The 24,415-nt window shown below is 43.8% G+C and overlaps 1 protein-coding gene across 3 annotated transcripts in view; it reads right to left on the reverse strand.

The window, feature by feature from the left end:
* Positions 1 to 17,380, reverse strand: part of TBC1D8 (TBC1 domain family member 8) — a 48,323-nt gene extending 30,943 nt beyond the window's left edge. For 2 of the 3 annotated variants that reach the window (XM_085533581.1, XM_015850348.3), the window contains exons 1-4: positions 17,186 to 17,380; positions 8,501 to 8,656; positions 4,661 to 4,779; positions 2,883 to 3,111 (exon numbers count right to left, since the gene is read on the reverse strand). In XM_085533581.1, the coding sequence (XP_085389707.1) occupies positions 2,883 to 3,111; positions 4,661 to 4,779; positions 8,501 to 8,656; positions 17,186 to 17,312 (631 nt within the window). In that variant the 5' untranslated portion in view covers positions 17,313 to 17,380. The remainder of the gene's footprint in view (positions 1 to 2,882; positions 3,112 to 4,660; positions 4,780 to 8,500; positions 8,657 to 17,185) is intronic. The other variant, XM_015850356.3, reaches the window with a different exon arrangement.
* Between the last annotated feature and the right edge of the window lie 7,035 nt (positions 17,381 to 24,415).

The raw sequence follows: 24,415 nt of genomic DNA on the forward strand, positions 1-24,415 counted from the left end.
ACTTAGCTGTTGGATGCTTCCCAGTATTCTATGCGCCAATAAACATCAAGGCTACATCTCCTAACATCCCTAGCTGGTCTCCTGATGCCAATAAAGTAATAAAAAGGCAGTAATAACAAGCATTGTCATGTATGTATGACACTTATCCACAATCATTAATTATACAAGCAGCCACCCTCAGCAAGTTTTCTGTATTACAAGAACCACAGCTGTCGAGATTATTTGCAGGTTAATTTTTTTCTTACTTACATAAAGCACAGCTGCGTCAACACACACAAACTGTTGCAAATGGTCACAAAGTCATCCGTATCGGCACAGCCAAGGGAAGAAAGATTAAAAGAGTGCTGTAGCAATAGCACTATTGTTCAAGCAACTCAGGAGCAAATAGGCTGCTCAGTGCTTGTCACAGAAGCAGCACACTGTACAAGGCCCTGACTTCTGACTGAAAGGTACAAAGTCTTCAAGGATTTAGCAAAATACAAGTGTAATTTAAAAATGTAAAGAAAGAAACTCCGGCATGGCCTTGCAAGAAACCTGACAGGCAAATCCTACCGAGTGCTGCAAATACTTTAAAAACTCAGCTAAAAGGAGACTTGTCTTGAAAATATGTTCCACATAGCCTATGCTCACATAAATTTTATGACAAGCTGAAAACAGGTTCCAGTACTGCATTCCAGGTCGTTTCAACAAAAAATAAAACACGGAGAAGACAACAGGCTTGCCAGAAGCTGAAGATTTAGCACTTCTATAAAGAGATTTCTATCTACAGTCTGGGGGAATTTTTATAGAGTTAAAACACATAAAAGAACTATTTCTATTGAAACCCTCTTTCCCCTCCCCCCAAGAAGATGGGAAATAATCCAATGAATGCAACTTATTAGCAATATTTGCTTGAACGGAATTAGCCAGATTTGTGATTGCTACCCAAAAAAAGGAAAGACAATGAATCGTTTGTTCTACTTATCACAGAATCACAGAACTGTAGTGGTTGGAAGGGACCTCCAGAGATCATCGAGTCCAATCCCCCTGCCAAAGTAGGTTCCCTACACCAGGTTGCACAGTTAGGCATCCAGGCAGGTCTTGGATATCTCCAGAGAAGGAGAGACTCAACAAAGAAAAATGAACAGCTACAGCAAATCTGAATATTCAGTGTAATACAAGCATTTCACCAATCTGACAAAATATCGGGTTTTAAACAGAAGCAATCTTCTTTATCAGAATCAGGGAGCTAGATAGCATTTCAACATATAAGACTTCCCACTGCTTTTTATTTCACCTTTCCGAGCATGGACCACAAATGCGATGCCGTTGACTGTAACAGTGAGCAAACAGCCTATTTCCCATGTTCAAAATGAAAGGTTGCAAACATGTAATTATTTGAGGTTGGGCTGTAGCTGGATTTTTTGATGTTGTTTTTGCATTTTCACAATGAGTTATTAAAAAAAAGCTATTTCTTCTTAAAGAATACTGTGTGAAATTGTACTTCCAGTATCATTTAGTGATTTGTGATATTGCAGAAACAAAACTTATGGAACAGTACAAAGGGTTTTTCTCTCCGCTTCCTCCTTCCCCCATTATCTGTCATTAGTAAGTGTAATTTTTGCTTTGCCTGCTTTGGCAGACTGGATATCTCTGCTTAATGAGAGAAAGTCTGCAATGACGGCAAGCAGAAACAAATCACAAAGCAAAACATTTGACACTAAACAGAAAACAAAAAGATTAATCAAGGACTCAGATATCCAGAAATATTGCTACAGTCTTCCAAGCAAAATTCAGCTTCTGTATTTACAAGGCATAACAGTATTTTAAATCTAACTCTGCCTGTCACCTTTTGCAGATATGACAAAATAAGTGGCATGAAACAAAGTATGAAGAAAAAGGACCCCTAACTCTTGGTATGTACATCTGCACTTTACGTTGGGGGCCTACAGGAAAGCTGGGGAGGGACTTTTTATGAGGGCGTGTAGCAATAGGACAAGGGGAAATGGCTTTAAACTGGAAGAGGGTAGATTTGGACTAGATAACAGGAACAAATTCTTTACTGTGAAGGTGGTGAGACAACGAAACAGGTAACCCAGAAAGGTTGTGGAAGCATTCAAGGCCAGGCTGGATGGGGCTGTGAACAAGCTGGTCTAGTGGGAGGTGTCCCTGCCTACAGCAGGGGGTAGGAACAAGATGATCTTAATGGTCCCTTCCATCCAACTAATTCTATGATTCTAAATCTTCACAATTGCCATTTTCTCTCTTTTATATTTCTTACGTTTGCACTAGCGCACCAGTAGATGCTACAGCTTCCCTAATCGCTACGTAGTTCTTGCTACAGTCATGGCAGTGTAGGTCGATACTACCGTGCTCACTACAGCAGGATGGAGAGGACTCGGGGCAGCAACAGTGTCACTGCTGTGCTTCCTGTGCTATTTTCAGCCCCACGGCAGCCTCACGCACTCCTAGCACCACGCTCTTTCCCCCAGGCAGCGCTTCCTTTCCTGCCTCACCGCCCGACCCTGCGCTCAGCGGTGCTGGCGGCGATGTGCTCCCATCAGCTCTCGGCTGACTGTTTGCAGCACTAAAAACAGCTGTTGAAGCTGTAGGAGGTCTGGTACGTTTTAAGTCTGCTTCACGTGGAAAAAAAAAAGGAAAAAGGACTGCAGAGTAACTGTGACTGCAAACTCTTGTGTTCTCATTTTTATTACCAGATTAGTGCTGAAATATAAGCACAAAGGAAGAAGTAAAACCCAAATTAAATAAGATCTTTCATCTGAATAATAAAAATCTCAGGGAAGAATTACACTTTTCATAAAAATCCCAACTCCTTTTGCATTTCAAAGCAGTTCTGTTTATCTCTCTCCACAGTGCTAGATTTCTTACATATTTACACTTACATTCTTTGCCCAGGAAGAAGGAATAAAAACAGAGATGATTGATACTCAAATAAAGCCAGCCTTGCCGAGGAACTTTTCCTTTCCAACAGCAACAAGAATAATAGGTGATCAGCTTCTCTGCTTCAGGAAAATTAAACCTGGACTCAAATTTGACCAGGGCTTCTCGGAACTTTTCGGGGTCTTCCTCTTGCTCAGCAAGCTTACTGCTTGTTTCCTCTGCAATCAGTGCCTGATTCAATAAGAAGACAACAGATGACAAATCTACAGTATCTGCATTTCAAGCAAGTTACTACAAGCTTTTCATTCCAATTTTAATAGCACAACTCCTTCAGAAAGAAGAAATTCAAGCTGATTTGCAGTTTTCACAAAGGGGTGCATTGCTGCTGCGGATACATCTCATACACTCTGAACGCTTCCAGATCGAGACTCTTAGTTGTGGTTTTTCCTGGGATTTTGTTTGCGGGGTGTTCTGTGTTTTGGAGCTCTTTTTTTTGTGTTTTTTGTTGTCCTTGTTGTCACCACTGTTCTATTTTGGGTTTGTTTGTTTTTGTTGTTTTTCTTTGACTTTTTCAGAAGGTCCAGCAAAATCACCTATTTACAGTTTACAATCACTGGGTTTTGCTGCATATGGAGCAAAGATACAGTAACAGTTTCGTATGCTGACTGGTCCTGTTTCCTACAAAGAAGCCATGCAGTACAATTAAATGTTGAGAATTTTAAGTGATGTTCCAACAAATGAATTAACCGGAGGACAAAGTCCAGCACCTGAGTTTAACATTAAGTAATGAAACCTGAAGAATATTAGATACTCTCCGTACTAGGCGATTGGCTGCCACAGCATTATCAACAGAGATTAATTTTATTTGAACCTGGCAGTGCACTTAGATATGTGATCTGTGCCAGGAGAAGGCCTCTGCACCACCAACAGAAGCGGCCACAGCAAGTTTAACATTTCAGCAAGGTGCAGCACACCAAAATTGCCCTTTTAAGAAAGCAGGATAAATGCTAAGATTTACACAGTGATGTGTTTTGCCTCCTTTCCCACTTCAGATACCACTGAGATTGCAGCAGCAGGGTGGAAATCTGTCAGAAACATTCCGTTCCCACCAATTTTCCAGACCAATACAGCGGATATGGGGGGAGAGCATTACTCTTACTGAGGAGAAGGCTACAGCAAGATATCAGTTACAGTGGTCTCCAGCAGACCTGCACCACTGCCAGCCCTTGAAGAGTGTGTTTTATTCAAAGCAGAGCACAGGATGCCAAGCTTTCTAAGTTTTAACGCATGTGCCATTATTACTTTAAATCTGTTCCTCATCACCTAATTCCTCTACCCTAGAAGTTGTGTTATGGGTAACACCACCAGTGAGGTGCCTGCTCAAGCAGGAGGTCCTCCTGCTCCCCTTGGAGGCACAGTCAGCAATGCCAAGCCAATAGAGAGACTTGGCCAAAGGAAGACCCAGGAGTCACTGCTCTACAACAAGAAGCCTCTACCTATATAGTCATTGTATGAAAATACAATTGCACAAACACTTTCTTGCTTCTTACAAGTCTGCGTGGAAACAAATCAGTAAGACTACTTATAGTGATTACTGAAGAAGTAAAATAATTGAACACAAGCAAGAAAAATAGGCAATTTGGTGATCAACTGCATTCAGGATGAACACTAGCTGGATCAGCACTCTCAACTAAAAAATAGTATTAAGATGAACAAAAACATATATGAATGACAGTAACTTCCTACAACTAACTGGACAAAAGTAAGACAGTTTCCCTACCTTTACTTTCCCCTTAACAAAGCTAACAATGTCTTCTTTATTGTCAAAAACAGACAAAGTATGCAGCAAGTTTTGTTCCAGCCATTCCCAGTGCTGATTTATCTCCTCAGCAGTGGCACCTAGAAAGGGAAAGAGTAATGTATTAAAATTCAACCTATAAAATAAAAGTTGATAGGAAGAAAAAAATGAAAGTAACAAAATGCATTATTATCTGAAGTTCATTACGAGAAATGGAACTTTCAACCGCAAAAATCTCAGTAGCAAAGAGGTCAAAAAGTTCTAATTTGTAACAGTATACTGTTAAAAAAACAAAACGCATTGTTCTAGGAAAAGTTTTAGTGCTTTTAGCTTTATCTTCTCAAACATTCTCAGCCAGCAAATGCTGCATTAAAAGCCAAAGCAGAAAAAACAGCAAAACTTTTCACTGATCTGTTAGAACATGGCTTATTTTGACACAGTATTCCATAACTGGGCCATCAAAAACCACTGTTATATGTCTTGTCCCCGGAAGTCCATGATCATCCTTCCTCCCTTGGTATGCACATGCACACACACACTTGCCACACATGCATGCATACATACATGACATGACCCTACTTGAAAAGTGGTTTGTATTAATCAAAAAACCTAAAAATGAAGGATTCCATAACACCTATGCGGTCTGTAAGAGCATCTTTTCAAGGTTTAGGGGAGAAAACCAGTGAACAGAAAATCACTGAAAAATGAAGACTTTCAAACGTAATGTGTTCGCTCTAAATTCAAAAATAATATTTCAGTCATTACACTGCCTATTTGTTTTGGCTCTTTCTGCTTGAAACTGAACTGCTGCTGCTGCTTATCATTATGACAGGAGTGTTAGAACAAGAAAGGTGACACAGAGGACAATTAAGGGAAAATCAGGCCACTCTCGACCTTACAGGTCAATAGTTAAATGTTATATGTAAAAAAAGTACAGCCAAAGTTGCTTTTCTTATGCCTTATTTATGGAAGAAAGGAGAAAAGTAGTTTGATGAAGAGACATACAAAGCATAGAGGAATATACTTATAAAATGAATCACAGACAGAAAACTTGTTGTCTCCAAATTGTATTTGTGCGTACCTCAGAAATGCATCGCACTGCCTCAAAACAACAACAACAGAAGGCAAACTGAGCTATGAATTTTCCACCTTCCTCTGCTCTGTTTTCCATAAGGAATGCCAACTGGCAGGGAAACTTTCCAAGCTTTAACTTCCTTGACAGGAAGGTCTTGAGATGGAACTTCATAAATATCATTAATCAAGGTTAGATATCTTAAAAATAAATAAATAAATAAATAAAAATCAAGACAGAAGAGAAACTCAAATGGCCTTTTTGTGATGGAAACATGCCATGTCAACTGTTAAGGACACCAGAAACATACTTTATTTATATGAAATATGAAAAATATTTCATTTACACTGAAAAGGCTGCACAAAGAAAATACTGAGTTGGTTCCCTACGCCTGAGCAAACTAAAAGATACCAACTGTATGAGATGGCTGCTGGGTTGTCTCTTGGAGAACAAGAGATACCTCACTTGGCTGCTCCATGCGGTTCTCTTTCGCCTCCCACAAGTCTTCTGAAGTATTACGTGGATGGAGACAAGGCCTGAGGTCAGGCTTTGTTTTTTTTTTTCCCCTGTAGTGGTATAAGATGATTAGCCATCTGGACTGAAACATCTCTGCCAGAACAGGCATGCTGGGCAAGGATCAGACTTGCCAGCAGCCCTTGGAGATTTGCAAAAGTCTGTAACACAGATATGACCCTTATGCATAAATTATAATTTCAGACTACAGCTCGTGGAGCACAGGACCGCCAACATATAATTGGAAAATGTCATTTTAATTCACTGCCTAATGCTATGATGGCTATCCCTAATGCAGTTACACTGGAAGACTGGAAGGAGCTGCTGGAGCTGCTCCTTGTCTTTGCTATATAGCAGGAACTTAATTTGACCTGCTGCTCCTTCCAAATCAGGTAACAAAACCCTGTTTGCACAGAGCAAACAGCCCAGCTAGGGCAGAGCTGGGCAACCAGTGACAGCCACTTCTGCAGCCTTGGGGAGAATAAAGTCCCTTGCGGAGCTCCAGCTTTCTAAGAAAAGGGTCAGGTCGTGCTGTTCTTCCATCTGCTGTTGCCAAAGCCCATTCTCCCCGCTCACTTCAGAGTTTCACAACAGAGATATTATTCAGAAACATTTCCTGCTACCATGGTTCTTGATTTCTGTGCAGCTCTCACAGCAGTGTATGCGTCGTGCCCTTACGGCATACAAAACAGATCCCTCTGCCTTCCACCTCATTACTGCAAATCTCATTTTCTCAGTGCTGAGTATTCATTTAAGAAAGCAAAAGATAATTTTAGACAGCAGTAATCAATTAAGTTTATCTCAGTAAAATCCTCAACTGCTCCAACCAGACCAGCTTTTGAGTTGTAGTTGCTTTAACACAAAAAGCTTTTGGGCAGTAAGAGTATGGATAGGGCAAGGATCAACCTCAGAAAGGAAGACTACATATTTTTAAATGATCAAGAAGCCCTAGACAGCAACACTGAGCTTATTCTTCCAATGGAAGCCAACTGCCTTCATCAGAGGGCTTAACAGCAAGAAGATCTTAAATTTCTCTATGAATCCCTGGATGTGTTTAAGAGCCGTTTGGATGTGGTGCTCAGGGATATGATTTAGTGTAGGGTTGTTAGTTAGGGTACTGGTTAGGCTGCGGTTGGACTTGATGATCTTCAAGGTCTTTTCCAACCTGGCTAATTCTATGATTCTATGAAATAGCCTTATTCAGAAAAAAAAAAAAAAAAGGGGGTGAGGGGTAAGCAAAGAGAGGGAGTGGCAAGTTGCGGAAATACAAAGCATAGAGCAATTCCAAAACCAAGAAAACCTAACCACAACAAAATAGGACACAGACTTTACACAAGCTTCTTCACAGACATCTGTGAGAGAAATGCAGAGGGATCATCTCTGTTGCAACCATGGAAGAAACACAGAATGAGCCCGTATGGGAGCAGGGTGAGAATACACAGATTGCCCCTTTCATTTGAAGGACTGCAATATCAAAAAACTTAAAAACACACCAACATTTACCTTGGCTAATTATTTCATGGCCTGATCCATGTAAGAAATGAAAGCAAAGCACATGCTGTCAATTTCAATGCTAAGATTTCAGAGAGTGGAAAAATAGATGAGGACTGCCCTTCATACTGCTTAAGCAAGGACAAGATGAGTTTAAACACTGGCATTTAACATGCCCCAGTAAGGCTGCTGCAATTCACATCCATATCAATTTCCTGAAGATGGGTTTGACTTTCAAAAGTTGCAGAAACACTGTAAAATGGATTAGCTCACTGCAGACCCAGCTATTAGACATTGTCTTTGACAACTCTATTTATTATCTACTTCAGGTCGCGTTTTCTAAGTGTCAAAGTTACACTTTGTTATCAAGTGTTGTAAGATATATCACAGGCAGCAAGCAAAAGACAAGACAGATGAAAGCCAAGACTACACGGTTTCTTGCTGTAAGCAACTATGACTACCATACAAAAAGATGGGCATACAAATAGAATCACAACGCTCTGCAAGAGACAAAAAAAAATAATACTGGAAAACACCCTCACCTAAGCAAGCTTTCTATTGAAACATATCCCTCATTAACACCTTTTTCATAATCAATACCCGGGATTCTAACCAAAGGTTAATCAGAATGTTACATGAGCTGTAGCCAAGAGCTTCACACTTGCACACGACCAGTTGGGGTTACCTTGAGTTTCTTGGACATGCAGATGCTGAGCATGCTCAGAATTTTTTTGTATGTGACTCACCAATAGCTATGGCCCAGTAAACTTCTGATCCATTCAATAACTCACCACATGCAATGGCAGAGTAAACCTGTGAGCCTGGGACTTGCAGTAAGATTCTGAAGGGAGCGACACGCGCATTGGAATCCAGCACAGCGTCCAAGGCACCCACCAAGCGACCTGCAATCGTGCAAAGAGAAAAGTGGGAGAAAAGAGCATTAGCGCCAACCTTCACCAGTTCTGCTTTGGCAGGGGGGTTGGACTCGATGATCTCTAGAGGTCCCTTCCAAGCCCTACAATTCTGTGATTCTATGCCTGCAAGTCTCCACATCTAAAGCCAGAAAATTAAACACAGAACACAATAACAACAGCTCTGTCCATATTTTAAGCTGCAAATCACAGTTACTCAAAATGCAAGATGCAAACCAGATTAGACGATCAAACACATCAGAAGTATTTTGCACTTCTGGTTCTGCCTCATGTATATGTATATCATCACAGAACTACGGTGAAGACCCGAGGGAGCCCAAAAAAATATTACAGTTCCAGCCCCCATTCTCAAGCTGGATAAAGGTACCTGTGCTATAAATAGCATTTGCCTAACCTGTTCTTCAAAACCTCCCACAGCCAAGGTTCAACCAGCTCCCCAGCAGACCGCTACCAACAGTGTGAGGATGTATTCTTACAGCAAAAACAAACAAACAAAGCAACCACCGCAAACTTAAACCTTCCTGCTGGAAACGAATCCTGCTCCCCAGAACACAAAGACTAATTGGCCAAAGCTTTTGATGTTAATACTCGATAAACTCAAAAAGCATCAACATAATTTGCCGCTGCTTCACAATTTCTCTTGTTCCAAATGAAGCTCAGCTGACTCATCTCTTCATTACAGGTCATAGTTTCCAAACATTTCATTGCTCTCGAGCTAACCTTTAAGTCTAACACTCAAAACCGGACGCAATGCTTGCTAATAGTAAGTTCTCAGCTGTATGAAGAGTGGAAAACCTCCTCCTGTATTTTGCATACCCACAACCGTATCCAAATAGGCTTGCAGCAGTATCCCATTCTAAATTGGCACTTGATTTAAATACAATGCAAAGCTTCATTTTCCCTTTACACATTCAGCTTTTCCAACCAAAACGCTGTATTTACAGTTGTATTTTTGCTCTTTCACCATCGATCCAAAACAAAATGAATTGTTCTCAGTCTCCAAAGGTTTTGCCAGCCCTTTATAGCTGCATTCACCAGTCCGTCATTGTAAGCGATTAATAGAAACAATAAAAGACACCAAAAAATGCAAAATGCCCTCCCCCCAAAAAAATAAAACAACCAGATCCCACATATTTAATATGTAAGTATAAAAGGTAGCAACGTATCCACGCTCACAGAAAATACAGCCCCAGCTTCAGTGTGCAGTCTTCAAAATAGCTGGACGAAAGCCACTAAGACAGCATCAAACGATGCAGAGAACAATACTATGGTTTAACCGCCAAACTTCAAAAGACTTGAGACATCATGTGAAAGAAAAAAGATACTTATGAAGGGCTGCGTGTGAATCCCCTGGTGGTAGGTCTAGGAGAAGAACTCCTCTTTAATTTGACTGAAGTAACTGAAAAAGTCAACTAACAGCGCTATGAAAATCCCCAAAGAACACTTAGCGAACATCTGATTGGTGAAGCAATTGTTTTCAGAAGCTATGAAAAAAGCCATGGAAGTACACAAGGAGCTGCAAAGCTGCACTTCTCAGCCTGCACTGGATTAATTCCTTTTTCTCTTCCTGAAAAACTGATGAGAAGAAACAATTCCTCTTCTCACTGCTTACTTCTGCTTACAATTTCCATCTTGCTTATCAACTTATGGCGAAAAAAGAAGTTTCCTCCTTCAAGTGAGAACCATGCAAATGAAAAATGAAAGTCCTGTCCCTAATGTCTCAGCCATCAACTCTTCCCAACAGCCCTCAGCCTGGAGGCCTTTGTTGGGGAACAGTAAAGGGGAGTGAGGATCAATCAGAGCAAGAAAGCTGGTACCTGAGCGTATAACTGACAAAAGGAGAGACTGACGGAGGCTGAGGGTCAGTGGGATGGAACTTCTGAGGATGCATTCTCTAGGGTGTAAAAGGACACAACACTCACAAGTACATCCAAGCTGATGGTAATCTAGAGGAAATGATCCAATCAGCATGTCTCTGATGCACACACAGATTCTAGGATGAAGCAGATCTTTACCATAGGCAGTGGGGAAACCATTTATATCTCTAGGACAGTTAAGAATTAGAAGGATTCAGAAGCAAAGAATCAACTGCTACACAGGCTTCCTCCCTTCCCAAAGTTCCTGGTTAGTGGTATTTTGTTGGGTTTTTTACTCTCTGTGGAACAAGACTTGTGGAAGAAACTTAAACTTAAAAGTACTTCTTTGCCCTTAACAAGCTCCTCCACCAAGTCCTCACCAACTTTTTGTCCTCCCAAGATGCAGAACTACTTCAGGGAAGCACTTAATGTTGCACTGACCGCACATACCAACTTGAAGGGTCAGCTGCAGAGCATCAAGAGAACATCTCAGGCTATTCAAAACATACGAGGCTCCTCACACATAAAGAACACTGACACGCTAAAATTCAGGCACAAAACTCAGGTTTAATGCATGCTTCTGACAGATACGAGGAGAGGACAGAAGCGGAAAAGGAAACATCTCCACTGAAATTAAACGCTTCACCTCAATAAATCTGGTCCTTTTAGCGGAAAGTCAGACAGTGGGAACATCTGCCTACGTTTCTTTAAGAAGCAAACCTAGAAATCAAAAATTCCCTGCAAATCCCACACCATACACCATAGACCTCACTTCATCCCTACTTTTGAAACATCTAACTTTGTGCTTATTTTACTGCCCTGACATTGGAAATTAGAATACCTTGAATTAAGACAACAGTGCGATACTTACTTCAAATTGCGAATCAATCTTATTTGCGCATTATGGATACAATGCCACAAACACACTCAGGTATAAAAGAATAGCAATGAATCTGGGGATCCTTTCCCCATTCTGCAACAGATAGGTAGTGTCTCTCTTCTATGGAAGTCAATCTATAACTAAATGGAAAGTAAGCAGGATATTGTGAATCACGCAATCAGATTTTGCTATCTAAATAACTTTCAGCCAAGTGATGCAGAACAAATCTGTTGATCATTTCTTCACAGGAAAAAAAAAAAAAATAGCTAACCAAGGGTATTTTATAACCAATTGGTTCTCATATGTGCAGTACATTTATTCTTTAAAAATAAGTTTCCTTATACCCCCACAAAAAGATAAAAAGTTGCATTACAAATTATCCTGTGTCATGCCCGTAGCTTACAATCTAGACAATGAAACATGTGTACAGTAAGTTAATCTAACACCATTCTCTACTGAACACATCACATCTTTCAAACTAAAAAATGCAGGTTTATTTCCTGAATCGGTGTTAATTATCCACAAGATACTTTGAAAATTCAGAGAAACATAAAATGGCTCAGGCTCAGGAATGGACCTCACAGCCCATCCAGATCCAACCCCTGCCATGGGCAGGGCTGCCCCCCACAGCTCAGGCTGCCCAGGGCCCCATCCAGCCTGACCTTGAGCACCTCCAGGGATGGGGCACCACAGCTTCTATGGGCGGCTGTGCCAGAGCCTCACCAACATCAAGAACTCTTTTAAACCTCTGAGAAACTAGATAGAGGGTGATCAGGGCTGAACTCCAACTAAAAATTGGAACTAGCTTATGAAATAATATCTGTTACTTTCATCTTTTAGGACAATGCTCAAGAGACAACCAAGGACACTAATGATTTTTCTGTACGCTGCTCTGCTAGGTATAAAGACTCTCCACAGAACAATGAGATCATCTCTGCTTACCTCCATCACAGTTTAAGAGGTCTGAAGGATGTAACAAAAGATCTTCATTGAACTGGAAACCAGAACAACTGGGCAGGGATGCAATAAGGTGTCCTTTAAGCTTCTCTGTCAAACTGAACCCTCCAGAGAACACAGCGAGAGGAACACTACAGCACCTGAACCCACATCTGCCCACAGCGCTCTCACTGGAAAGTGGAAGCAGCCAACAGAGCGGGTTGGTTAAGGAGAGTTAGTAGCTATATGCTCAGCTGCCCAGGCATTAGATTTTGGAAGGGAAAAAAAAAGAGAAAATCAAACAGTTTAGGTGTTCATAGAAATAAAGTATGAGCTGCACTACAGCAGGCACCCTTGCTGACCACTGCATAGTGATTCAGATGGAAACCAGGAGTCCACTGTCCATCTGTCCACTCCAGCTGTAGTAGAAGGGTGGTCTTCTTGTCTAGGGCAAGACAAAGAGCAGAGGCACCCTGAGAACTACTTAGGCACATCTTCACAACCTGGCATATAGAAACACAGGGTTTAACTGCTGCTCCCCAGCCGGAGCTTGCCCTGGCTCCTGCACCAGGTGATACAGGCCTCACTCACAGCATACCTTGCATGTTCTCACAGCCGCAAAGGCCGCAGAACTGAAGGCCTTGCCCCCTGCATTGCAAAAAGCACACATGAAAACAGATTTCAGCCTGAAAACCATCTAGAAGAGGAACACACAAGTATCTAGCCCTGTAAATTACCCAACACAGGCTGCTGCTCTGGGCATTGTGATAAAAAACCACCCCTTGTGTTTCTGACAGATGCTGTAAATAATGCTAAAGTGAACAAGGCAGTGTTATTTGAACTCTGCCACTAGACACTCTCAATTACTTTCCTGTTGTCTTCTAGTCTGTTTGGCCTCCACAACTTAAAAATAAAGAGTCACTGTGGCTGTTGACTGGTCTACAGCATTCCGATTCTGGTAGGCAAGCTATTTTGAGGTCTGTATCAGGATATATACTTTAATACACTGCTTATTTTGCCTCCATGCCTTTCAGAAGGTTAAAAAAATAATAATAAAGGACATGCATTTGCATATTCTACTGAAAATCGAAGTCTCGGCTGCATTTTTGACCCCCTCCTTCCAGAGTATACTAAGTAGGGGAAATCAATACAGGATTACTGTCTTAGTCACAGGAACCTTCAACTTCTGTGGTCTCCCTGTCTTTCTCTGAAGCAGACTGTACCACAAGATTATTTATCCTGACCTTGGGAGAGAAACAGGGCTAATAAAAGCTGATGTATGTAAGATGATTGCAGTACTATTCGGATTGGCAAGTACAAAAGAGCAGCAAATCACCCTTTGCTTTTCAGTTACCCAAAAAAAGGACACAGAATTTACGAACACTCACTTTGGTCTATGCATTAAAATGTTAGAATCCAGTCAAGGGGAAAACAAGGGACATTAGGAGGTATTACTTCTCAGGAACAGTCAGGCACTGGAATGGGCTGCCCAGGGAGGTGGTGGAGTCACCGACCCAGGGGGTGTTCAAGGAAAGACTGGATGTTGTGTTGGGGGACATGGTTTAGTGGGAGCTATTGGTAATAGGTGAATGGTTGGACTGGATGATCTTTTAAGTCTTCCCCAACTTTGGTGATTCTATGATTCCCATGTAACTAAACAGATCTCTACTCACAACTAGGACGTACCCTATGGACCAGCTTGAAAGCCATCACTCTGCAAGAACTTTATTTAAAATAAAAAATAAAATCCTAAAATGGGGAGTTAAATTCAACTGCTGCCAATAGCTCAAGCTGGCTATCACATTTATTTTTATTGAAAAAACAATAAGGTTCAGATTCATATACAGAAGATGCTTCTTTCTGCCAGTGTACTATCTGACATCTAAGATTGTGAACTATAAAGCTTTATTTAAGCTCAAGGAAAAATTGATCTATCTTTAAAATGTTCATCCTCTGAGAATTACAAAAGATTTAAGACCACATCCATCTTGTAAAGTGCCCTGAGATGAAAACAGTTGGATACTAGAAGAACATTAGGGAGAAATATCATAACTAAATTAAGAACACCAGTAAAATAAAAGATTACATTTCGTTCCTGTTTATCTGCTTCAGGGAAGAAGCTGAAGAAGCAAGGTACCTCAAAAAGTCAAGACAAAAAGCTGCTTGAAGCAGTTTACAGACTTCAAAGTTGTTTTTAAAATTTTACTTAACATTATAAAAGGTAAAATTAATCTAATCAAACAGGAAGGTATTCAAACTTTCAGCGTTCCATAATACAACAAAAAATAGTGATGAACTTACAGGCTAAACGGTCTTACACTATTCTACCACAAAGTATTTGAAAGTGATTTTGTCTACTGATGGCATCTCAAGCTTATCATTAATACATTAAGAACCCCGGAGTCAAAAACCTCAGCCAGTACCAGATCCAACTCAATTTGACCTACTAATTGTGGCTTTATGACAAGTCTTTTTGTCATTAACAAAGTGGCCAATGATGGAGCTGCACTGATCGCGTCATGAACAGTTAAACACCATCTCCATCATTTTTTGTACCTACTGTTTGCAAATCCAGTGTACACTCAATAACTGCCCTAGAACATAAATCAAATTACAGTAGCAAATAGTGTCTCTCTCTTACCAACATCTGCTCAGAGTCCAACTGAAACACACTGCTCAAAGAAAGTAAGGTGGGTATGGAAGAAAAGCACTTTGCTTTGATAGATGTTCCCTACTCCATCCTTATTAAATCCACATAAATTACACCCTCCAGCTGTGCTAACTTACTCTTACATAATGGATAAAACACCCTGGTAAGGAGAGAAAAGCATCCTAGAAGAAAAACAAAACACAAGAATGAGAACAGGGCAATAAAACAGATGTTCTCCTGTAGATTGAGGGAAAACACCGCGTTGCAGCAGCAACCACGAGGGCAGCTCAGCTGTTGCAAGATCCTAACACCACTGCTCAAAGCTAATTATGCTGGGTGGTCCACTGCACCATCTGCACACCCTGCTTATGAAATCTGGCCGCCTTGGTTTTGTTGGCTATTCCTTTTTGTTTTTTTTTTCTCCCCCTGTTGATCCCAGATGGATTCTAACATAGTCTGAGTACATGCAGCCTCAGGGCAGGAGCTGAGAGACTTCCTTTAACAGTCACCTGCTTTCATGAAACATACAGGGCCTTCTCCTCTCTCCAACCTCTGCCCTTCTGTCCAATTCAGCTCCCACTGGCCAAGGCTCAAGCTACTAAGTTGGATGTCAGGGGGACGTTCTTCACTATGAGAGTGGTGAGGCTGCCCAGAGATGTTGTGGATGCCCTGTTCCTGGAGGTGTTCAAGGCCAGGTGGGATGGGGCCCTGGGCAGCCTGGTCTAGTATTAAATGGGGAGGCTGGCAGCCCTGCCTGTAGCGGGGGGCTGGAGTTTCATGATCCTTGAGGTCCCTTCCAACCCAAGCCATTCTATGATACTCAAGGGAAAAGAAAACAGATATGGACAACGTTCCCACTTAAGCCTTGTTTCATCAGCAAAACAAACTAACCCTTCTAACTTGGTGCTGGCAAGCTGTGGAGCCATTATTCTGGAGAGAGTCAGAATTCACAGTTCCCTTAGAGAACTGTTTTCTAAGACAGGAGTGGCTCAGCTTTGCCAACCAAAGGGTTTGTGCAAGCCCGTGCACCTTAGGTTCAGAAAGTGATTCACCTGAAACGTAACCAGATAGAGAAGCATTTTGTTTTCTTTTAAGCTCTCAAACCTCTGCCATGGAGAGCTCGGGCACGAGGAGTAGTATTTGCGGCTCCCAACCTCATGATTGCGCTGGACTCGAATCAAGCAGCTGTAAAAGGTTATTTTTAACTCTGAAAATTAATCCACGCAGCCCTTACGGTCACAAAAGAGCGGCCTGCAGCTTCCTCATAGGGGGCAGGGGAAAACCTGGGGACAGGCTTTTGTCTTACAGCGAGAGAAAGCCGTGAAGTTACCAGCGCTTGTGTTTCGTTTAGCAGAGCCTGTGCTTCAACCTGAATCTAGCGCCTGTTCGGTGGGGACAGAATCACAGAATGGTAGGGGTTGGAAGGGACCTCTAGAGATCATCGAATCCAACCCCCCTGCCAAAGCAGGTTCCCTACACCACGTCGTACAGGTAGGCTGGGGCTGGAACCGGGTGAGTTTCGAGGGCCCTTGCAACCCAAACCACTGTGTTACTCTGCGATGAGTAACGCAAGGGCAGCACAGGATCAGCCCGGCCAACTTCAGGTTGGGGGCTTCGTTCTGAATCCGCCTCTAGGACAAACTTCGGGAGGCAAACACGCACAAAGCAGCACTACCTACTGGCAAGGGTCGACAGTTCAAGAGCAGGAGGCTCCGATAACACAGACCTGATAACTCAGACCTGGAAAATACAGTGAGAACACCTGACCATTCTCCCAATCACACCGACCACTGTTCCAAATGGCGATGTTTAAAAAGTAGAGAGCAGCCTTTATCTGCTTCTAAGCCCCGCTGCCGGGAGGGCACAGCCTCTCGCAGGCGTTTGGGATCGCCAGTCTCGGTGTGAGAGCTGCTGTTCGGATCTTCGCTCCGACTTCGCCGTGCCGGGTCCGCTCCCTCGCACGGACCCCGCCGGCCGCCACAAAGCACGGCCCCGCTCCGGAGAGCAGGCAAAGCGATTAGAAAGTGAAGCACGGAGCCGAACCTCAAGCCGCCGGCAGGCAGCTCCCCAACACGGGATGCCGGGGAAGCCGCCCCCGGCCCGAGGCTCTCCCCGAGCTGCCCGAACAAAGCGGCCACTCCGCCCGCCCGCAGCCCCGGCTCCCAGCGCCCAGGTACCGGTGAAGCGCCCCCCGCCGTCGCCGTGCCCCCGCCGCCGCTGCAGGACGAAGTAGCCGCTGCTCTTCTGGGTGACCCAGAGCTTGAGGGCGTTCTTCAATAGCACCTCCTCGGGCTTCAGCCACATCTCGTCCGGCCCGCCGCCCCCCGCGATCCCCCGCCGCCCGCTCACATCGCCTCCCTCCGAGCGGGCCCGGCCGCCGGGAGGGGCGGGGGGCGGAGCGGAGGAGGGGGCCGGCCTCCTGCTGCCGGGGGCTGAGTGCGGGGCGGGGGCACGGTCCCTTATTCGGGTTCGGGTCGTGGGTGGGGAGTTTGGGGTGGTTGGGGTTGTGCTGAGGGAGCTCGGGTTATCCGAGCTGTGCGGGAACCGCTGCCCGGGATCCGGCGGTGGCCGTGAGGGAGTCCAGATACCCGAGGAAACGATCGCGGGTGGACGGCGGCTGGGCTGCTGTATAGTAAACGCTGCCGTCCCGGTGTAATGCCGGGCTTCCGTCTCCATCTGGAGGCCGCGTCTCGACTGCTGTGTTCACCTCTGGGACCCTCACTGCAAGAAAGACATTGAGGGCCTGGAGCGTATCCTGAGAGGGCAACGGAGCTGTGAGGGGTCTGGAGCACAAGTTTCATAGGGAGCATTTGAGGGAACTAGGATTGTTCAGTCTGGGGAAGAGGAGGCTCAGGGGAGACCTCATCACTCTCTATAACAGCCTGAAGGGAAGTTGTGGAGAGACGGGGGTCAGCCTCTTCTCTCGGGTAACAGCGATAGGGCAGGAGGTGGTGGTCTCGAGTTGCACCAAGTGAGGTTCAGGATGGGTTTTAGGAAGAATTTCTCCTCACACGGAGCGGTGCTGCAGTGGCACAGGCTGCACAAGGAGGTGGTGCAGTCACCGACCCTGGAGGTGTTCAAGAACCGTGTGGATGTGGCACTGAGGGACGTGGGCAGTGGGTACATGGGGGTGGGCTGATGGTTGGACTGGGTGATCTGAGAGGTCTTTTCCAACTGTAGTGAATGTCTGATTCTACAACGTACAGGCTGTGAGAATACTACTTGTCTGCTACGAAAAGAAAAGCTATTAAAAGCTATTATATGGGCATCCATATAACAATGTGTTTAAAAATTAATGACAGTAAGAAGTGGTTATTTAAGAAGCTCTTACAGGATAAGAATAGCCCAAAGGTTCTCCCACCCCCAAAACAATCCTGGGGACGGTAAGCTATTAAATGTTTGGTGTGGTGGTACTTCCTCCCTTCTCACACAGCTAATCAGTAATTTCTAGTAGTGTTCTTGGAAGTTTTTTACATTCACCTTTACTTTTGGTCACAGTGATTTGAGATCTGAAGGAGAAGAGAACCACGTTGTGCACATTCACTTCAGTTAATGCTGTCTGTAGACATGTTTCTAGTCCATCTTGTGGAGTCCAACCAACAGGATCGCTGACTACATCAGATTTGGCCTAGCCATCATCAATCAGAATGTTAAAGCTCATGCTTTCTGTGTCAGCGGCTTCTCCAACACATGGCATCTGTAGATGGGGCTTCACAATGAACCTCCTAGGAATGGCTGAGGAGGGGGAAAAAAGAGAGGGAAGGATGGCCACAGACATGGGAAAGAAGCAACACAGCCACTGCAGCAAGAATCCTGGGTCAGCAAGGGTTGCAGAGAGGAGCTGAGCATGCGTATTATATTATTATTGTCTTACTTAGCCAAAAAACTTGCAAGGAAAAAGTCACCAAACATACATCTCTTGCTGCTGTATGATGCAACCTAAACCTGCTAACCAGGCACTCTTAGGCAAAGCCAAGGGAAGGTTTGTGAGAATGGACAGAGCCCTGCAGGGATGGATGCGGGTGTCAATGCTCTCGCTTCTTGAAGCTGTGTGTCCCGTGCTTGATATATCATGTCAATTTCAGGATACCTCAGTGTTTAAACAGTGTAGTTCTAGTGGAGACAGGTTAAGAAATGAACAACAGAAGTTCTTAAAGGTTCAAAGCTGACTCGTGAGCTCAGATTGGGTGCATTTGATGTATGAGTAGCTTGGCTGAACGCGACAACTGGAGTACGAAATAGCTGCCCACAAGTATCAGTGTGTTGAACAGAAAGAAGACAATGTATTTACTGCTCTTAAAAAGTCATTCAGTAAAAGCAGAAAGAGAGGTGTTTCTTTCAAAAATTGAAGGCTAGGTTGAATACTAAGCAGGTACTGCTGACCACAGGACAGTGTACTGAGGGACCAGAGTCATCTTAGAAATAGTAAGAGATGGATCATTCCCTCTAATGTGATTTGGGGATTAGAAAGATTAGATAACTAAGTTAATGCCTCCTGTGCCCATCTAATGGCTTCCTTCACTACAAGAAATCCCCTACAGGAGAGAATTTTTTAAGATGCTTTCAAAGGCCTCCGCAAAGTTTTCTCCTCATCAGACGCCCTCCCAGACATTGTCCTGTTGGAAAGGGGCCACGTTTGCTTTTCGCTTGCAGAAAATTCACTTCAAATCTGGCAGAAACAGGAGGGCCTGAAGGGAAATCACAGCCATTCACGAGGAGCTCCCAGCTCCTGGCAGCATGCCTCCATTGAAACCACTCTGCAAAGACCTTCCCTCTAGACATATCAGATCCCGGGAATCTACAAACGTAATCCTTACGCTTAGATCTACTTCAGAAATCCAAACACAAGACACGTGTGGGTTTGTAAGGATCCAGAAGGTGGCAAAGGTACTCTACACCAAAGGTCTTCTGCATTAAGGACAGTTGTGGAAGAGCTGAAGTGTTCTCAGCTATGTTTCCAGTGTCCTTAATGACAGGATTGCAAAAGCCAGCTCGTGTTTATGGGGCCACATCTTCTTGTCTTCCCACCTGTTCTGGTAAAGTAACAAAATTTATGACCTGTAATTAGAGGCTTCATTTATTATCTCTGATTAAATTAATGCCTGTGCAATAATGAAGATATAAGAAGTTATAATATACTCTCAGGAGTAAGTGCAATTAAGCTACAGGCATCACTGTAAAAACAGATTAGAGGTCTTGACTCATGGTTTTGTGCAATAATATTTCATGACTTTTTCCCTGTCAACAACATGATAATAAACATGTTTATATTTCAACCAGCCAAACTCAGTTCTTTTCTCAGGTCTTTTACTGAAATACTTAGGAGAGAAAGTAGTTCAGTTGTCCCAGCTACGTTTGTTGCTGATTCCACTTCTTGTTTTACTTCCAGCATCGCTCCATGACTTCCAGTTGCAATTTCTGCAATTTAGGACTGACAAACCTCTTCTGGGAAGCAGATGATCGAGGGGAAACCCAGGCAGGGGTTTTCAAGTCACACTTTTCTGCAAAGGATGGCACAGGGATGTGACCATCTCTTACCCTGCCAGCCCCTTGACCAGCTCCACAGTGAGTGGGATCTCACCAGCTTTCCTCCCCATCTGCAGTAGGTGCAGAGATCTCTACACCACAGGTTGCCAAACCCCTTTGGTAAATGATCCCTGGAAGCCAGGAGCAGAGGCAGTTGTTGGTGTAGAGAAAAGGCACTTCTCACAATCCCAGCCATGATATTCTCCTTGCTCATCTTCCAGGGCACCTGGACTCAAAGGTGTTTTTCTTAAGTACACAGCTGAGGGTAGACCAGTCCTCCCAGCACTTTTCTGCATTACTTGCTTTGACATTGAAGCAAGACACTGAAATTATACCTGTGCCAAAGGACAGCCCCAAGAAAGATGCTGCATTCCAAGAATATCATTTATTTCTGGCATGCAATAGTCGCTGTATTATAGTGGGAAAGGAAGAGCTGCCCTCCTAAAATACATCGGCACTCCTCAAAGGGAATGAAACAAGCAGGCAATGTTTTGGTACCTTTTAGAATCTGATGAACTAAACTGAGTGATGTGGGATCTAGAACAACAGTAGAAATAAGTAAGTGGTAGAAGAATCAGCAGTAAAGGCTCTATAAGCTGTGACAAGGGGAAAAGCCCGGGGTGAGCAGGACAATACTCCATAAGCAGCGGTTCCAACCTGCTGTTTCTCTAATTGCAAGTTTCTGCAGAGCAGTGAGGTTTTAGCTGGGAAAGCGAGTGACCTTGAGGTATTTGGTCAATACCTTGAGGTACTGCTGAGCCAACACACCACTTGGAGTGCGGCTGCTGGCGCTGCAACCTCAAAGAAAGCTTAAAGTGCAGCAGCCACTTAGTAGCGACTTCCTCCAAGGCTGCTTCCTGATCCAAAATCCCCACACTAATTCACTTTTCAAGATGAAAAACTCTTCAAAGCTTCAACAATGGTTTAGAATTAGAATTTACACTTCATTTCGCAGCACTTGGAGCCAGGGACCCTTGTTGATCTGAAGATTTCCTTGAGGTTCTTACTGTGTTTTTCCTTCGAATATCCACACATGTGGTCAGTACAGCCTTTCTGAAGCCTTGAAATAGCTGTGCCCTTTTCTCTGCCAGCGATGACTCAAGGCACACAGCAGTTACAGCCCAGAAAGGCATAAAAGTACCTGGTCCTGCTTACAGCTATAGCGGTCTCCATCTTGCCTGTACCAGCGGGATCTGATGCTGCACTGCTGCTCCATGGGATCTGTCATTGTGAACACAGGACCTGATAAACAACTTTAAGACTGGTGAAACTCCAATGCCAATGAAAATAGCTACTTTTCTTCCTTATTCTTAAACTATTCTGCTATAAATTGTGTTTTACACAGCTATATATATACACGTATGTATTTACTGGACTACCAGTTCACGTGGTTTCAAAGGAAGTCTTCTGCTCGCTTCAGCAAAGCCAGTAACTGTAGGTACATTCCTGGTTTATATACTTCTCAGGAATAAACTATTCATCACACACATAGGGAAATGCACCCAAACCATCTGCCTATCCTTTATGGGAGAAGCAGAAAAACATGTTCCACTTCCCTCCCTGTTTGCGCGGATGAACGGGGTTACTTGGAAGTCTTCTCACCTCAAGTTTTAATCAGTCCTTTCTGTAAATCTTAAATCCACAAAATCTTAATCTTAGTATGTTTCACTGTGGCAATAATATTCCATTTATCTCCCAAAGCAGTGTCTCCTTATACACACTGGGGAAACCCAACAAGCCAAAGGAGCCTGAACCTTCAGCAGTCATTCTAAGCTGCTTTTGAGCATGCAGGTTAAAACCTAGTTTTGTACAAGTAATCAGTATCCCACTGACAGCGATGGCAAATGTGAAATCAATCCCTTTGGAGTTCTGGTGCTAAGCATCAAGTGGAGCTCCTAAAAGTAGTTTGTGCTGTTCAAAACTCTGGACTTAAGCCAGAGCTTTCATCTCCTTATCTATAAAAATGGAATGTGGCTTAAATACCTCTCCAACAGCTCATGAAGATTCGTTAATGTTTATAAAACACTCGGAATTGAAAAGCACGGAGCATTTCTGATTATTTATTCATTCCTGCTGTCTTGCACCTTCACATTCCTTTCACCTGTCCTAGAAGAATGTTTTGTGAGTGGCAGAACCAGCAAAACACATAACAGCCTCCGATCTCCCCATCCCCATGGTAGGCTCCCCATACCTCTTCCCCAAACCCTTGCATGGCCTTCGCATGGTTGGTCCCCTTTGTGCCACATGCCTCCTTCTCCCCTGCCCAGCTGATGTAGCTTGCAAGGCTGGACTTCATGCAGGCTTCTGACCTCCTCTCTCATGTGGATGAAATATGAGTGTGGACACCAAGGTGAGCCAAGCTGGAATGAAAACATTTGGTTCATGCCTGTGTGTGCAAGTCTATGCCAGGAGTCTTAGAAAGATGGTGAGGGCTTCAAGGCCTCACTGGCATGAAGTACTGAGGGGACTGTCTCAATGCCCCTCAGAAAAGATGTGTTTGTCTTTCTTCAGCTCCTCTTCACAAACGTTCCTGGCTCATTATTAAACTACCAAAAATAAAACACTTCTGGTTCAGCATTTTCTCCCATGTGTCCTCTCCAGCTGCTGCCCAGACACAGACCCCGCACCAATGAGCGCGCTGTTCCTGTTTTGGGCTGTGATGTTATCGCAGTGGGATGCACACAGGAGGCTCTGCCCATGAAGGGCATTTCAGCAGTGCATTTTCTTAACCCTTACTTGACAGTGATAGTTCCTGGCAAAGAAGTCACGCTGACATAGAAGAACGGAGACGGCTGTTGTTTGCCTCAGCCCTTGCCAGCTGAGGTCTCTGGTGCCACAGTTGTGAATTTAAAGGAATATCTAGAGTAGGAGTGATGGGCGGCAGCTACACTTAGTGCACGAGGAGAGCTGCCTTTACGGAGCCTTATGGAGAGCTTGCTCTGACCCACCAGTGCTATAATGAACCAGAGAGGGGGATCAGCGCGTGAATGAGGCATCGCTGCTGCCTGCAAGATGGCTGCGCCAGACTGAGGGAACCACTGTCATGTCGATGAGTTTTAATGCTGTGATAGTAGGATGTCTGTGCTGTGGTTGCTGATGCCAAACCACAGGCTCCAGAGAAATAGTAGGTGGCTGAGAGAGAGTGCACTTCTCCAGCTACACCGACTGCATGCGTGGGTCCTTATTGTGATCTCTGAGAGAAGCATGGGAATGACTGGCAGCCAGGGGCACGGCTGGATAGGTCTGCAGATGGTGGCTGATGGCAGGGAAACATTTATGAACACAAGCATGGGATGCATAGTTCATGAATAAAAGGATCCTGAGAAAAGCCAGTGTTTCCCCCTCTGGACAAAGCAATGCCTTTTTACAAATAGGAGGTTTCTGCCCACTGTTCCATTATTTGAACCACCTTACCATCTTTTGTCCTGGCCTGCGTAGTTATATGCTGAGGTCAGATCACCTGATGGGAAAAGATGGTTTAATTACATGTGAAACGCTTACAGAATGGTTTCAGCTGCTGAAGGCAAAATGGCTCAGCCTCCCAACTTGTTTGGATGCCAGTGTGCTCCGTGCCATTGGTGTTAACACAGCACTCTGCTTCTGCAAGAACATCAGTCAAGGTTACACTCTCTTTTTGAGGTAACATACGTGCTTGCGAGGGTTTTATAAAATAACTGGTTAGATGTGAACCTATCCGTTTTTGTTGTGCATTTTGTTCTCCATAGCAGCATTTACCTATAAAACACTTGCCAGGTAATAACGGAGATGGGGATGAACCCTTCTCTAGCACTGGCTTTGCATTTCTTTTCCATCATGTTCCTTCAGCCACCGCTGAGAAGCTCCCTGTAACATCACCTCAAAATTCAGTCACTTTGAGGTTG

The sequence above is a fragment of the Coturnix japonica genome, chromosome 1 (assembly GCF_054131305.1).
Source record: "Coturnix japonica strain WE chromosome 1, WE-NBRP24, whole genome shotgun sequence".
Taxonomy (NCBI): Eukaryota; Metazoa; Chordata; class Aves; order Galliformes; family Phasianidae; genus Coturnix; species Coturnix japonica.